Source organism: Ceratotherium simum, chromosome X (genome assembly GCF_057802395.1).
Source record: "Ceratotherium simum simum isolate JZ-2026a chromosome X, ASM5780239v1, whole genome shotgun sequence".
Classification (NCBI taxonomy): domain Eukaryota; kingdom Metazoa; phylum Chordata; class Mammalia; order Perissodactyla; family Rhinocerotidae; genus Ceratotherium; species Ceratotherium simum.
In genome coordinates this window covers 3,362,005-3,379,459 of record NC_141940.1, presented here as the reverse complement: position 1 = coordinate 3,379,459, position 17,455 = coordinate 3,362,005, and the positions used below count along the sequence as shown (strand labels likewise).

Below are 17,455 nucleotides of genomic sequence, written 5' to 3'. Positions count from 1 at the left end.
TCTTCAACAAAATATTAGCAAACCAAATACAACAATGCATTAAAAGGATCATACACACTATCAAGTGGGATTTATTCCATGGACACAGGGATGGTTCAACATCCACAAATCAATCAATGTGATACACCACATTAACAAAATGAAGAACAAAAATCATGTGATCATCTCAATAGATGCAGAAAAAGAATTTGACAAGATTCAACATCCATTTATGATAAAAACGCTCAATAAAATTGTTATAGAAGGAAAGTACCTCAACATAACAAAGGCCATATATGACAAATAGACAGTCAACATCATACTCAATGGTGAAAAATTGAAACCTATTCCTCTAAGAACAGGAACAAGACAAGGATGCCCACTCTTGCCACTCTTATTCAACATAGTATTGGAAGTCCTAGCCAGAGCAATTAGGAAAGAAAAAGAAAGAAAATTTATCCAAATTGGAAAGGAAGAAGTAAAACTGTCACTATTTGCAGATGACTTGATTCTATATATAGAAAACCCTAAAGAATACACCAAAAAACTATTAGAAAAATTTAACAAATATAGTAAAGTTGCAAGGTACAAAATCAACATAAAAAATCAGTCACATTTCTATACACTAACAGTGAACTAGCAGAGAGAGAAATCAAGAATACAACCCCATTTACAATTGCAACAAAAAGAATAAAATGCCTAGGAATAAATTTAACCAAAGAGGTGACCTGTACACTCACAACTATATGACATAATTGAAAGAAAATGAAGAAGACATTAAGAAATGGAAAGATATTCCATGCCTATAGATTGGAGGAATTAACATAGTTAAAATGTTCATATTACCTAAAGCAATGTACAGATTCAATGCAATCCCAATTATAATCCCAACAACATATTTCACAGAAATAGAACAAAGAATCCTAAAATTTATATGGAACAACAAAAGACCCTGAATAACCAAAGCAATTCTGAGAAAAAAAGAACAAAGCTGGAGGCATCACACACTTCCTGATTTCAAAATATACTATACTGGGTTGAAGACTTGCTGGCCTCACTGTCGATGTTGAGGGCCCTTGGGAAAGACTAGTGCCACATGATTCCCTGGATTAGCCCTTAGGCATCCCTCAGTCTAATTCCAGATCCAAACTCAGTCTATGGAGATTTATATTAAGCCCTAATTTTATTCAACTTCTTGGGCAGAAAGTCAAACCAGTTAGAAACACAGGATTGTAGTCTTCTTGTTGCCATAGACAATCCCTCCTCATCAATCAGTGATTTAGAAAACATCCATAAACATCTTCCCATTTTCTTAGTTAGGGTTTGTGCGAAAGAACCCTCCTCACAATTTCCAGTGATAAATAGGTTTATACAAAGTACACAGACCATTTCAAACATGCTGATTTCTCTCACTCGCCATAAAAATAAATCAAGTTAAACAGTTTAGCAGTTCCTAAAAAATTTAAACATAGAATTACCATATGAGCTCATAATTTCATAAACTTAAGAAATTGAAAATAAATATTCAAACGACAGCTTGTACACGAATGTTCATAGAGCACTATTAACAATAGCCGAAAGGTGGAAGAAGCCTGATGTTAATCAACAAATGAATAGACAAATTGTTGTATATACATACAATGGAATATTATTCAGCCATAAAAAGGAGTAACATGCTGATATATGCTACAACATGGATGTACCTCTAAAACATCATACTAAATGAGAGCATCCAGACACAAAAGATCACATATTATATAATTTCCATCTATATGAAATATCCAGAATAAGTAGATACATAGAGACAAAACACAGATTGATGGTTGCCAGAGGCTTGGTAGGGGAGGGGGGAATAGGAAGAAACTGCCTAATGGATAAGTGGTCAGAGTGATGTAAGGTTTTGGAAGTAGGTAGAGGTGGTGGTTGCACAACATTGTGAATGTACTAAATGCCACTGAATCATTCACTAAAATGGTTAATGTTATGTTATGTGGGTTTCACCTCAATAAATTATTTAAAATAAATAAGACTTAGGCTTAAGTCTTAATTAGTCATCTCAATGGCTTTGCCTCCCATCTACCAAACTGTTTGGAGTGGGATATGATTTATTATTTCTCTCACACCCACCCCCAGCATAGTTTTTTGTTTGGCTATTCTGTTTTACTTTTAGTTTTTACTTTATCTTGAGTTTCAGCTCTAGTACAGGTAGCAGTGGTAGAGCAGTAAATACCCTGGACCGGAATTCAAGAAGCCAATGTTCTATTCCTGGAACTGGGTTGAGTTGGACAAGTTTCTTCTCTTCCATGAGCCTCAATCTCACCATCTATAACCTTCCCACTTTCTCAGTGATGTCGTGACAACAAAGTAAGACATGAAAGTAAAGACTAAATGTATATGAAAGTGTCCTGCTGTATATTCATGACGGGTAACAAGGGTCCTGGAAATCTCTTCATTTTTCTCTTCCACATAGAGAAAGAATTTTTTCTTTACCAGTAACAATTTATAAATGAGTAATGTATTCTTGGACATATTCTTTTCTTCACATTCCTTGAGGCGCTTTTCCTAATGAGAGGATTAATTATAATTGTTTTTTGTTAAAAAGAAAATCAACACCAACCTTCTCTCTAATCATATTTAGGCACCTAATACTGTTTACATTTACACTGATCTCCTTTAAGGAAGCTAAAACACAAAGCCTACCTGGGCATAAAATCAGTATTTATAAAAAATAGAACAAAGGAACTCCCAAGAGATCAAGGAGGCCATCTCCTTGTTTTCGCTAAATTTATTTCCCCTAACATAATCCAGACATTTTAGCTTTGGAAACTAGCCCTTTCTCATTGACATAATTGCCATATCTAATCTATAAGATTTTAAGAAAAATACAATGTCTTATTCATCTGTTTATCCCTCAGGGTACCTAGCAGTATATCTGGCTTATAAAAGGAACTTAATAAATGAATAAAATAATTTAATCTATTAATATCCCCAGAGCCATGGTGGAAGGTATGAGGCTTATTTTTCAGTTGGAAACTTAGACAACAGAGAAGCTAGGAAATTTTCCCAAAGCCACAGAAAATATTCTGACTTCAATTGTGCTGTGTTATTATCAATACTTTGGAAAGATAGATTTAATTGATTACATAGGATAATTTCTTTATTACAGCTAAAGTCAATCCACAGTAAAATTCCAGATCAGATTAGTAAACAAAAAAACCATGAGCATTGGAAAAAGAAAGAGATAATTACTAGCAGGAGCTACCATGGGTTCACTCAAAACAAATTATGCCAAGTCTACCCTTTATGAAAAACGAAATTGCCACATTAGAGAGAGGATCTGTTGACAAGGTATATCTGGATCTCGTCAAGGCACTGACAAACTCTCTTATGTATCTATGAGGCCACATGGAAAAATGGAATAGATTGGAATATATTTGTGTGGACTTTTATTTGGTTAAAACATATCCAAAGACTCTATTTATTGGGTCAATGTCAAACATTTATGTAGTCTCTGATGGCTAATACAGGACTTTGTCCTTAAATAATTCAAGCATTATATTTTTTAAAACCCCTAAATATTGGCATAAAAACAGACACATCAATCAGTGGAACAGAATCGAAAGCCCAGAAACAAACCCATGCATATATGGTCAATTAATTTACAAAAAAGGAGCCAAGAATATACGACGGGGAACAGATAGTCTCTTTAATAAATGGTTTTGGAAAAACTGCACAGCCACATGCAAAAGAATGAAACTGGACCCCTATCTTACACCATACACAAAATTCAACTAAAAATGGATTAAAGACTTAAACATAAGACCTGAAACTGTAAAATTCCTAGAAGAAAACATAGGCAGCAAGCTCCTTGACGTTGGTCTTGGCAATGATTTTTTGGATTTGACACCAAAAGCCAAAGCAACAAAAGCAAAACAAACAAGTGGGACTACATCAAACTAAAAAGATTCTGCACAGAAAAGGAAACCATCAACAAACGAAAAGGCAACCTACAGAATGGGAGAAAATATGTGCAAATCATTTATCTGATAAGAGGTTAATATTCAAAAGAGCTCACATAAATCAATAGCAAAAAAAAAACCCACAAACAATTCAATTTAAAAATGGGCAGAGGGACAAATCAACATTTTTCCAAAGAAGACATATAAATGGCCAATAGGCACATGAAAAGGTGCTCAACATTAGTAATCATCAGGGAAATGCAAATCAAAACTACAATGAGCTATCACCTCATACCTGTTAGAATGGCTATCATCAAAAAGACGAGATAACAAGTGTTGGTGAGGATATGGAGAAAAGGGAACTCTTGAGCATTGTTGGTTGGAATACAAATTAGTATGGCCACTATAGAAAACAGTATGGAGGTTCCTCAAAAAATTAAAAATAGAACTACATATGATACAGCAATCCCACTTTTGGGGATATGTCCAAAGGAAATGAAATCAATAGCTAAAAGAGAAAATTGCACCCCCACGTTCATTGCAGGATTATTCATAATAGCCAAGACATGGAAACAACATGTGTCCATTAACAGATGAATGGATAAAGATGTATTCAGCCATGAGAAAGAAGGAAATCCTGCCATGTGTAACAAAATGGATGGATATTGAAGGCATAATGCTAAGTGAAATAAGCCAAACAGAGAAAGACAAATACCGCATGGTATCGCTTATACGTGGAGTCTAAAAAAAAGTCAAACTCACAGAAACAGAGTAGAAAAGTGGTTGTCAGGGGCTGGGGGGTAGAGTAAATAGATAGGGGTTAGTAAAAGGGTACAAACTTTTAGCTATAAGATGAATAAAGCCTGAGGATCTAAAGTATAACATGGTGACTATACCAGATAACACCATATTGTACAATTGCAATTTGCTGAGAGGAGAATTTAAATATTCTCACCCCCCCGAAAAAAAGATAAATATGTGAGGTGATGAATGTGTTAATTAACTAGATGGGAGGAATCCTTTCACAATGTATACATATATCAAATCACCACAATGTACACTTTAAGTATCTTACAATTTTATTTGTTAATTATACCTCAATAAAGCTGGAAAAAAAACTAAAAATTATAGAAGGCATGCTGGTTCAAGTATGGAGATAGCATTAAGCTAAATGTGATAGCTAATACATTGAATAGGTAACTAGAAATTCAAAAGTTTTATGTGGGTTGAAATGATTAGAGTGAAACATAGGATGAAATTTAATAGGGATAAATAGAAATTCCTGCATTTACATTCAAAAATAAATACCATAATACATAGGACTGAGGCAATTGGCTGGTCAACAATCATGAGAAAAAGATCTGGTGGTTTTTAGTTGATTAAAAAGTTCAAAGTAATCCAAAACGGTAATGTCATCACCAAATAGGCTAATTCTATTTTAGGCTACATTAATAAAGGTATGATTCATAAAAATGGGAGAGGTGATAGTTCCCGTTGTACTGTGAAGTAGCTAGAAAACATCTAGAGTACTGTGTTCAGTTCTAGAAAGCACATGTTAGGTTGGTTTTTAATAAACTGGGGAGTCTCCAGAGCAGCATTTCCAAGGCTGGTCTCTGGATTACTTGCATTCCAAGTGAGATGTTACTCAATGGTTTTTTCGGTGGGAGGAGTCTCATGGTCACAAAAGACTACATACTAAAACTGCTTCCTATATATTCATAATTATCATTAACACATTAAGGAATCTGTGTAGTCTGGCATTGAAAATCTATTTGACTTTATTAAGCGACCCAAACATTTGACAAAATAAAACCATTTTTTAAAAGACTAGATCACTTACTGATTTTTTTATAGGATATTAACATTCAGTAGAATACAGTTTGAGAAACGCTGACTGAGAGGACAGTGATCAGGATTGTGAAAGGCCCTGAAACCAGATAATATGAACACTTGAAGACACTGAAGATAGAATTCCCCTCAAATACCCAGAGGCTTATCAGGTGAAAAGGGAAATAGACTTTAGAGGGCAAAGAAAGAGTCAACTCCCTCAAAATAAAGAACAATTTTCTGATTAAAACTGCCCAACAATGGCAAGAACTTCATAGGAAGGTTTAAAGTGGGAATACTATGTCACTAGAGGTATTCTAGCAGCATTTAGACAGCTAACTATCAGAGATGCTACAAAGCAGATTATTGTCCTAGAAGAGAAGCTGGTCCAGAAAAAGTTGGAAGTTCCTTCAGAAGATAATATTCTGTGCCTCACTAACAAGCTCACAGATATTTCATGATTTAACAGACACTTCAACTAGAATGTTTCCGCAATATAAAGTGATGCAGTAATGAGCTAAAACTCAGTGATGGTGTTTACCCAGGGATACACAAAATGTGCTCCTTGGTAAAGTAAATAGCAGATGCCACACTTAATTTTATACCAGCCAGTCATTGCACACTAGGGGATCAAGAAAGGACACAGAGTAGGCAGGGACTTGTATGGCAGTAAGACAATAGATGTAGCACTTTAGAATCATCAAACAGAAGAATGAAAGAGCTGGAATCTAAATTCATTTACAGGTCATCAAGCAAAGGGACAGGGAGGGATTTGCTCAAAGTTAACAAGCCATTGGTGGTAGAACTACGGCTATTACTGAAGTCTCCTTCTCTCAGTCCAAGACTCTTCCCACCACCCCAATGGCTACCAAACCCCTGAGATTCTATGACCAATAATAACCTGGAGTCCTCTCAAGAAGGAACTTAACCTTAGGTTTTAATATAAACCTAATTAATGTTCAACAAATCTATGTTTAGTCATTGAAATTTTCCCTGAAGAGTTAAGTGCTCCACCTGCCAAGTTTAGACTTGGTGTGTTACACTGCCACAAGCTTTCTATAATTCCATCTTTATGCCCATTAACTTGCTTATTCATTTTCTATTTAACTCCCTGTTTGCTAGAAATCAAAGTAGCCCATGAAAATGCTATAGTTACCTCCTGAATTTAAAAGGTGTCTTGCTGATATACAAGGTCACATCTGTTTTTCAATTTGAAAATAATTCTGTGTGCTATTCCTTACCATCTAATACCATGAACATTGCTCTGTCAAATATGTTATTAATATTGCTTCTCTCTTCATAATTCATGGAGAATGCTTACAACCATTAATTCATTCCCCTTGTCCCTTTTCCTGGCGGAGAATGGAAGCTATTTTCCAAAAAGAATGTTATACAGCCATGCGCCGCATAACGACATTTTGGACAATGACAGACTGCATATACGATGGTGGTCTCATAAGATTAGTACCATATAGCCTAGGCTATAGCAGTGTAGTAGGCTGTACCATCTAGGTTTGTGTAAGTACACTCTGTGATGTTCACACAACAACGAAATCGCCTAATGATGCATTTCTCAGAACGTATCCCCATTGTTAAGCAACGCATGACTGTATTAAAACTGCCACTTGGAAGAGGTTTTATCTTTTCTGTCCACCTTGTGCTCATTATTTCACTCCCAGCAAGCATCTCCAAGCACCTTTTTTTGCAGTACTTGGGTGGAAGAAAGGAAACAAAACTAACTTACACTCACTGAGTTTGCTTGGTGATTTATGTGATTTATTTTCTTAATCCCCAGAACAAACTGACAAGGTAAGTATCTCAACCCTCTTTCTACAGATGAGAAAAAAGACTTGGAGAAGGTGAGAATGTGCCCCATGATCACACAGCTAGAACAACTAGCAGAGATAGGACTAAACTCTTGTTCTGACTAAAAAGGCCATGTGCTCTGGTGTAATTCCTGCTTGAAGGGGTCGAGATCCATGCCAAGGCAGAGTCCAGAGTAGATAGAAGCTGTCCTACCATGAGCATGACATAGGCAGTAGAATGCTTTTGCTTTTACCCACAAGCATCATCTTGCTTCTCATTTTAAAATTTTATGATCAGATATTCTCTTTTGAGGCTTTGGAACTCAAATTCTGCAACTTTAACCATGCTACTTATTGAAAATTTCTTCTTAATGGGATGGATCCATATCCATCACACCTCCTTTACACAAGCAAACATTGCGTGGATCACTAGATACACCAATCCAGAGAGAGGAAAATCATTAGGATGTGAAATGTTAGATGAGAATTTGCAATTGTTTTTCTTCCTGGGGTCATTTTCCAGTCCTAGATAATTCCTAGGGGCCAATAATCGGGGTGTGGTTCCGGTGGAGGTCCATTGTTTAGAAACCACCGAAGTTTTTACTGGATACATAAGACTGATATGATAGAATTAGAAAATTTCAAACATATGGCAGGCTTCTCCCACAGAACATTTGCTTAATTCTGAGGCTGCAGAAAAGGATGAAAGGATAGTCCAAAGACATCTGAAAAGGAGAGTAAAATATCCTGCAGCTCTGCAGTGCTTAGGAAACAGATTCACCAGGGAGAGGAGGACAGAAAACAGAAGAGGCAAGAGTTTGAAAGACTTAGAAGAGATCTACAGCTCCTTTTCATCTGAGGATTCTAGGTGCAGAGAGAGGTTGAGAATCCATATCTGACCCCTAGAAGAAGGTCACTACAGGGAGACAGAGAAGCTAGAAGAAAATTGGGAGTTCAAATGGGGCCAGAGTAACAAAATTGGAAATTAGAGGGGTCTCAAACACGTGGACAGTTTCTCCGTCAAGCACTTGCAAAATTTTGAAGATGTTTGCAAGTGAAAGGGTAAAGCAATAAACTGATAATATTTGAATGGTAGAACAGAATCTCTTGCTGTATTAGTGTTGAGGAGACAAAGACCAACAAGGATCTCAATTGAAAGCCTTGGAGAGCCACAACTTAGGAACAGAGCAGAATTGGAAGTAGATTGAGTCTTACCAAAACTGCAATCAAGCCTCAAATCATATCAGTCTCTTGCCTATAAGAGGAAATGATTAAACATCTCTGGTGGAAGATAATATTATCTGAATGTTCCCTGGTTCTTTTATAACAAAACATACAGTCGACATTTACTAGGGGGGTGTCTGTGTGTGTGTATGTATAGATACATATTTAAATTAATATTAGTATTTCATGAATCCAATAAAAGATATGAAACAAGACAAAAAGGAACATAAGAAGGTAGGAAAGTAGAAAAAACATTAAAGTGACAAACAAATTTTTAGTAATTTATTTTAAATGTAAACAATCTACTCCAGATAAAAGGCTAAAATTTTCAAACTGGATAAAACAACAAAACTCAACTATTAGCTGCTAACGAGTGAAACATTTAACTGTAAGGATACATAAAGTTTGAAAACAAAGGATGGACAAAGATATACAATGCAAATACTAACACCCCTCACCCCCCAAAAAAGCACTGTAGTTAAATTTATAGTGATTGTAGTCAACACTTAAGGCGAGAAGCATTATCGAAAAAAAGAAAGACTCCTCACAATGATAAAGCAGTTAATCAAACATGAAAATATCACAATCTTAATCTGTATGCAGTCAATATCATGCCTTTATATACGTAAAATAAAAATTAGGAGAAGCAAAAGGATACATATACATATCAATCAGATAAAGAGTTTTTTTCCAGCTTTATTGAGATATTGACATTCAACATATGTAAGTTTAAGGTGTACAGCGTGATGATTTGATACATGTGTATGTTGTGAAATAATTACCACTATAAGGTGAGTTAACACCCCCATCCCCTCACATAATTACTTTTTTTGTGTCTGTGGTGATTTTTTGTGTCTGTGGTGATATTTAAGATCTACTCTGTTAACAACTTTCAAGTATATAATACAGTACTGTTAATTATATTCATCATGCTATACATTAGATCTCCAGAAATTATTCATCTTAATAGCTGGAAGTTTGTACCCTTTGACCAATATCTCCCCATTTCCCCCAACCCCCGTCCCTAGAAATCACCATTCTACTCTCTATTTCTATGGGTTCAGCTTTTTTAGATTCCACATATAAGTGAGAACATACAGTATTTGTCTTTCTCTGTCTGACTTGTTTCACTTAGCATAGTATCTTCCAGGATATTATATTTGTTTATATATTTCTCTTATACATTACAAGATTGAAATCATTCAAACTATATTCCCTGGATATAACAGAATTAAGCTAAAAATGAGTTTCAAAATAATTAAAAAATCACCAACTCCATGGAAATTAAACAATAAACTTCTAAATAATTCATGGATCAAAAAGAAATTAAAAACTGATATTGGAAAATATTTTACGTTGAATACATATAGTAATGAAGATACAACATTTCAAAATTCATGGAATGCAGGTAAATCAGTGTTTATATGGAATGTATTGTCTTATCATTATATATTATAAAAGGAGAAAAACTGAAAATAAATGGGAAATAAATAAATAAATATAAAAGCTGAAATCAACGAAATACAAAAGAAACAGAAATGAAGACAAGAAAACAACAAAAATAAATGGTGATTCTTTGAAAAGAATAAAATTGATGAATCAAAAAATGAATAGAAAACACAAATTACCAGTATTGAGAATGGAAAGATGATTATCACTAGAGCTCCTACAGACTTTTAAAAAAGAGTAAGAGGGGGCTGGCTAGGTGGCATAGTGGTTAAGTTCGTGCACTCCGCTTTCACGGCCCGGGGTTCACAGATTCGGATCCCAGGCGCAGACATGCACACCACTCATCAAGCCACGCTGTGACAGGCATCCCACATACAAAGACGACAAAAATGGGCATGGATGTTAGGCCAGAGCCAATCTTCCTCAGCAAAAAGAGGAGGATTGGCAACAGATGTTAGGTCAGGGCTAATCTTCCTCAAAAAAGAAAGAAAATAAAAAAAGAGTAAGAGGATATTAACAGTTTCTTGGCAATAAATTTCACAATTTGGATGAAATGGACAAATTCCTCAAAAAACACTTCCTATAGAAAATGAGAGAAGAAATAGAAAATGTGAATACTCTATCAACAATATTTAATACTTTATTAAAAACCTTTCCACAGACAAAACAACAGACTCAAATGGTTTCACCTGTGAATTCTTCTAAACTTTCAGGGAAGATATAACACCAATCCTACATGAACTTTTTGAGAGAACAGCTATGAAGGGAAAATGTTCCAGCTTTTTTTATGAAGTCAGCATAAACTTATTACCAAAACTGAATGAGGACATTATAAAGAAAAGAAAATAATAGACCAATGTCTCTCTTTTAAAAAGATGCAAAAATCCAAAACAAAATATTAGCAAATTAATTACAGTGATATATAAAATACTAATCCATCATGATCAAGCAGAGTTTATTCTAGGAATGAAAGGGTGGTTTGTCACTCATATTTTAATTAATTCATGGGGTAAATTTAATTCACTATAGCAGCAGAAAAAATGGAAAAAAATCATGATAATCTTTACAGGTATAGAAATAAGCATTTGATAAAATGCAGGATTTATTCATGATAACACTTCTCAGCAAACTAGGAACAGAAAGGAATTTATTCAACCATATAAAGAATATCTACAAAGTAAACCTACAACAAAATCCATTATTAATTGTGATATATCAAAAGCTTTTCCTCTGAAATTAGGAATAAGACAAGGATGCCTGCTATTACCTCTTCTGTTCTACTTTAATTTAAGATGATATGAATATGTTTACAGAAAATCTAAAAGAAATGATAGACAAACTATTGGCATTAATAAGTCAATACAACAAAGTCTCTAGATAGAAGGGCAAATATAAAATCAATCATATTTCGGCATAGCAGTAACAAAATTTAAAAATAGCATAAAAATCAGATCTCAAGGCATTGATCAATCAAAAATGTGCACGACCTCTAAAGTGAAAATGCCAAAATGTTTTTGAGAGAAATTAAAGGAGAAGAAAATGAATGGAGAAATATATGATGTTCACCATTTAGAAGATTCAGTATTATAAAGATTAAAAAAATTCCCCAAGTTAACCTACAGACTCAATGCAAGGCTAATCCCAGATTTTATTAGAAATTGATAAGCTTATTCTAAAGGTTATCTAGAAATGCAAAGGGACAAGAATAGCCGAGGAAATCTTTAAGAAGAACAAAGCTGGAGGACTTATACTACCAGATATCAAACCTACCATAAATATATAGCAATTAAGATACAAATTGCATTTATCATGAGAATGAAGGTTGGTTTAAACATCTGAAAATCAACCAATGTAATTCACCATATTAACAAACTAAAAAAGAAAAGCCATATAATCAACTCAATAGACACAATAAGAGCATCTGAAAAATTGCAACATTTATTCCTGTTAAAAAGTCTCAACAAACTAGGAGCACAAGAGAACTTCCTGAACTTGATAAAGCACACGTAAGAAAAACTTACACATAACATTACACTTTATGGTGAAAGACTGGAAGCTTTCTCCCTAAGATCAAGAATAAGACAATGGGGTCTGCTTTCAGCATTATACATGAGGTCTAGTCAGTGCAATAAGGCAAGGGAAAAAAAAGGCATCCATATTGCAGAGGAAGAATTAAAACTGTCTTTCTTCTCATATGACATAATCATCTATGTATATAATCTTATGAAATCTAAAAAAATAGTTACTAGAAATTCCACTTCTAGCATGAAAGCATGATGAGCTCTGCAGACCTGCTCCTCAGTGAAACTGGTTAAATTTATTTTAAAAACAATAATTTAAAGTTTCTGGAAATGGTCCTAAGCCCATCCAACAAAACAAAGAAACTATTCAAGAAAATCTACTAAAACTCAGCAAGGAAATCGGAAGTCCACAATATTTAAAACAAGGCTTGTTCCTACTCTACCCCTTTCCAGCTCAGTGAGACAGAAACTCTACTTCAGAGTGGTGTAGCTAAGAAAAAACACAGGGCTATCTCTTCTCCTAGCTCCCAGTTTGAGGGCTATCTTCATGGCAAGGGCAGGATGCCTGTATTTCTCATCCTGAAGCAAGCTACCTCTTGCTGAGGCTAAATTCTGGGCAAGTTTGGCTGAGAGGTAGGAGATCTTTCTTCCTTCCAGTCCCCACTCATGGTATAACTTGGCGAAGGCAGTGCTGAGAGTACTGTGGCCTCAAGTGCCCTTGATCTGGCTCATGGGGCAGTGGTCCATGATGGAAAGTGAAAGCTGAGGAGACCTGGGGTTGCTGCCAATATCTCTCCACCAAGCACTCAGCAACTAAAGTGGGGTTGTCCCTTAGAAATAAGTGTTCCATTGTTCTCACCCCCAGAACCAGAGCCATGACTCAGAGATTTTGCCCTGTTGATCCTTGCTCTTATATTTATTACTTCTATTTTTATTATTAGCTCCTCTTATTTTTTTTCCTAGTTTCTTAAGGTGAAGACGGGCATTGATTTGAGGTTAATCATTTCTAGCATAGCCATCTAGTGTTATAAGTTTTCCTCTTAGCACTGCTTATATCATGTTTTTTAGTTTGTGCAATTGAAAAAGTTTTAAATTTTCCTTGTGAGTTCTTCTTTGACTCATGGATTATTTAGAAGTATATTATTTAGTTACCAAGTACTTGGATATTCTCCAGATATATTTCTGTTTTTGACTTTTAATCCTATGTTGTGAATTCTTTTAATTTTTTTACAATACAGAATAAGGTCTGTCTTGGTAAATGTTGTAGTTATACTTGAAAAGAATATGTATTTTGTTATTGTTGGTTGGAATGTCCTATAAATGCCAATTAAGTCAAGATGGTTGATAGTGTGGATGCTGTTTCTGATACCTTTACTTATTTTCTGTCTACTTGTTATATTGCTTATTGAGAGAGGAGTATTTAAATCTCTAACTATAATTATAGATCATCCCTTTCTCCTTTCAGTGCCCAGTCTTTGCTCTGTGATTAGGTGCATAAATATTTAGGATTGTTATGTACTCTTGATAAATTGACCCCTTCATTATGAAATGGCCCTCTTTATTCCTAGTAATATTTTTGCTCATATTATTTATTTTTTCTGATAATTAAAATATCTACTCCGACATTCTTTTGATGATTGTAGTGCATCTTTTGCCATCCTATTACTTTTAACCTTTATAGCTTTATATTTAAAGTGAGTTTGTGTCAGAGAACAATTTTGGGTCCTGCTCTTTTTATCCAATTTGACCCTCTCTGCCTTTTAAAATGAATGCTTAGATTGTTTATATTTAATGTGATGACCGATATGGTTTCTATTGGTTTTCTATTTGTTTCATCTATTTTTTGTTTCTTTTTTCCTTTTTTCTGCCTTCCTATCCCTTAAATATTTTTATTATTTCATTTTTATAACCTTTCTTGCATCATTAGCTATAGTTTTTCTTTATGCAGTACATATCCTTAATTTATCACAATCCAACTACAAGAATATTATATCACATCACATGCAATATAAAAACCTTTCAACAGTATATTTCCATTTCATCTTCTCCTGGCTTTTGTGCTATTGTTGTTATATACTTTCCTCATATATTACAAGCCACACAATACATCATTATTATTTTTGCTTTAAGTAGTCATTTATCATTTAAAGATATTTAGAAAAAAAGAAATTGTTTTATATTTATCCACATATTTTCCATTTCTGTTGCTCTTCTTTCCTTTGTATAGATCCATGTTTCTATCTTGCATCATTTTCCTTCTTCCTGACACATTGCCCTTAACATTTCTTGCAGTACAGACCTGCTGGTGATGAATTTTTAAGCTTCTATGAGTCTTAAAAAGTGTTTATTTCGTCTATGTTTTTAAAATACATTATCTCTCGTTATAGAATTCTAGGTTGACAGGTTTTTTTTCAGTACTTTAAAGCTGTTGCTAACTACCTTCTTGCTTGCTTGTTTCTGACAAGAAGCCTGCTGTCCTTCTAAAATTTTCCCTCTATACATAATGATTACTCTGTTTGCTTTTAGGATTTTCTCTTTATCACTACTTCTAAGTAATTTGATCATTTCCATTAGTGTAATTTTCATCATGGTTCTTGTTTGTTGAGCTTCTTGGTTTGGGAGGATTACAATTTTCATCAAATTTAGAATATTTTTGACCAATTTTTCTCCAAATACATTTTCTGCCCCCTTCAGATAATCCAATAACACTTATATTAGGCTACTTAAAGCTATCACACAGTGCACTGATGTCCTGTTCACATTTTCTGTCTTTTTGTCCTCTATGTTTCATTTTTGCTAGTTACTATTGCAACTAATTCTCAAGTGGTTGAGGAAAAAAAAATAAAAACACACATACATTTACATACTTGCCCCTTCAATACAGCCCATGATGTATTGTAATGCATTTACCTCATTGTGATCATATTGCTGATTATACTAAACTGATGGCCAACTAAGATTCCACCTAGCCAGCACATTGCTCCTCTTTGGAATGTCAGGCGGATGTACGCTCAGGATTTTGAGAACAAAGGCATGTTTCCCAGCTGTTCCTGGGCTACACCTACCATCCAGGCAGGGATTGGTATTTTGTTACCAGAAATGGGCTTGACCAAAAGTTGTGGTATAATACCCTAAATGCATTTACCTAAGTGAAATTCAGAACCTTCCAAAACCAGACCAGAGAGATTGATCATTGATATGAAGGATTAGAACTAATTTCCAGTGCTCAGGGGGAAGAAACTCAGCTTTACACTAACCTCATTGATCAATAGACTACTGAAGGCACCTTAAGAATCTTTTTAGATGACAATGGCCAAGAAGAAGATCTTAAAATAGTAACTGACCTCCAAGCCCAGGTCGCAGCCGGTTGTCATAGCCATCCAGAAGACGATCCAAGATTCTGGTGAAGATAGTGATGTTGTCAGTGCTGTCATCAGGAATATCTGGAGCATGCTTAGGAGAGAGTCTGAGGCAGTGGAAGAAAAAGAAATGAAGAATAATAGTTCTTAATAGGAAACAATTACATGTTTAAATACTTTAATTCAAGAAGATTTCAATCAATAGACTGGGCCAATTAAATAGCTCTATTTCTTAACCAAACCAGCAAGAACTTCCTATTTGTCACAACTGTGTAGGAGGCAGACAGTGGTCACTCTAATTGAGCTTTTATTCCAGCATTGGCATGAGCTTTACCAAACACATGGTCCAGCCCCAACCCAGCAGTGGAGAAACACAAGCGGAAATCCTGGACAGAATGTCCCTGAGAACAGTACCTGGCAAAAAGTTGATTCATCAAATTTTGTTGCAAGAATGAGATAGTCTCAAAATAAGAAAGGAAAATTTTATTACTAAGAACTTACCCCTCTTTTAGCCTGGAGAAACATAGGTTCACAGAACAACAGAGCCAGACAGACCCTTGAATTGCATCTAGTCTACCTTCCTTTCTCACCCTGTGGAGATAGGGCAACAAAGCAATAACAGTCCATTAAATGTTAAAGCTACCAGGACTCTTAAGAGATTCTCTAATCTCTCTCATTTCATACATGGAGAAATAAGCTCAGAGAGGACATCAAATTTGCCCACAGTCATATTGCTAGTGAGAGGCATAGCTAGGACTATAATCCAAGTTTTCTGATTTTCTAATGACCCTCAGCTACTTCATGCTTCTCCAATTTGAATGCCTTCTGTAAGCCTTTCCAAGCACTCGGCACTTTACTAACCACCTAATCAGGCCCAGGCTGTGACTGAAACTTTCACCTTGTTAGGAGGAGCTTGGTGTGGTTTGACAGGACTAGAAATAAAGAAAGGCCCTGGGTAGTTTAGGGGAAAGAAAGATATAGTGAAAGAAAGGTTGTTGCCAAGGGTCAAGAAGCATGGTGTAGAACCAAGTAATACACTAGGAGCCTGAAATCCTGGGTCCTAGTGCCAGCTGTATTCATGATTTGAAGTAGACCGTTAAGCAAGTTACAGTATTGTATCTCCTTAGGTCTCAGTTTTCCCCATTTCTACCTTGGACCCAGCAGGTTGCCATTAACAGATACATAATAACTATTCTTAACATCCAGTTAACCAGGGCTATAAAAGACATAGGATAACAGTTGAGACGGAGTCTTAAGAAACAGTCAATATATATTCTCACTAATATTTATCCCTAGCAGTGAGAAAGGTTCCTGTTCTAAAAAAGACCCTGAGAAAGATCTACAGAATAGTAGAAACATCTGAATTAAATGGTTCTCACTCTAAACTGCCACTCTCTAGATGATAACCTTGGAAAAGTCATTTGAACCCCAATTTCCTTAATTCATAAACCTAATTCAATTCACTGAATCATTCAATGCATCCTTATTGAGCATCAACTATGTGCCTGTTACTCTTCTGGTGTTGTGATAGAGCAGAAAAATAAAGGTAAAACAAAGTGAATAATCTTTCCTCTGTTTACAGGGTTGCTGAGAGAATCAAATGATCAAATAGATACACACGGAAGGAAAAAGAAAACTAGGCCTGAAGAGTCTGGAGATATGCATTTGAATTTATTAGTCGTGTGACATTAGGCAAGTCATACAACACCTCTAGTAATAGCTTTCTCATTTTTAAAATTAAAATAACCTCACAGATACACTGCATTAATATTAAATAATATGTTAAAATTGCCAAGCTTAGTGCTTAACATCTAGAAGTATTCAAAGTTTGT

The 17,455-nt window shown here is 35.0% G+C and overlaps 1 protein-coding gene across 9 annotated transcripts in view; it reads right to left on the bottom strand.

Annotated features, from left to right (window-relative positions):
• Positions 1-17,455, bottom strand: part of GABRA3 (gamma-aminobutyric acid type A receptor subunit alpha3) — a 253,136-nt gene that overhangs the window by 110,401 nt on the left and 125,280 nt on the right. For 5 of the 9 annotated variants that reach the window (XM_087426807.1, XM_087426799.1, XM_087426803.1 and 2 more), the window contains exons 3-4: positions 16,125-16,214; positions 15,609-15,730 (exon numbers count right to left, since the gene is read on the bottom strand). The exons of 1 other annotated variant lie outside the window; for it this stretch is intronic. In XM_087426807.1, the coding sequence (XP_087282933.1) occupies positions 15,609-15,730; positions 16,125-16,214 (212 nt within the window). The remainder of the gene's footprint in view (positions 1-15,608; positions 15,731-16,124; positions 16,215-17,455) is intronic. 3 more of the 9 variants (XM_087426805.1, XM_087426801.1, XM_087426804.1) reach the window with 1 other exon arrangement.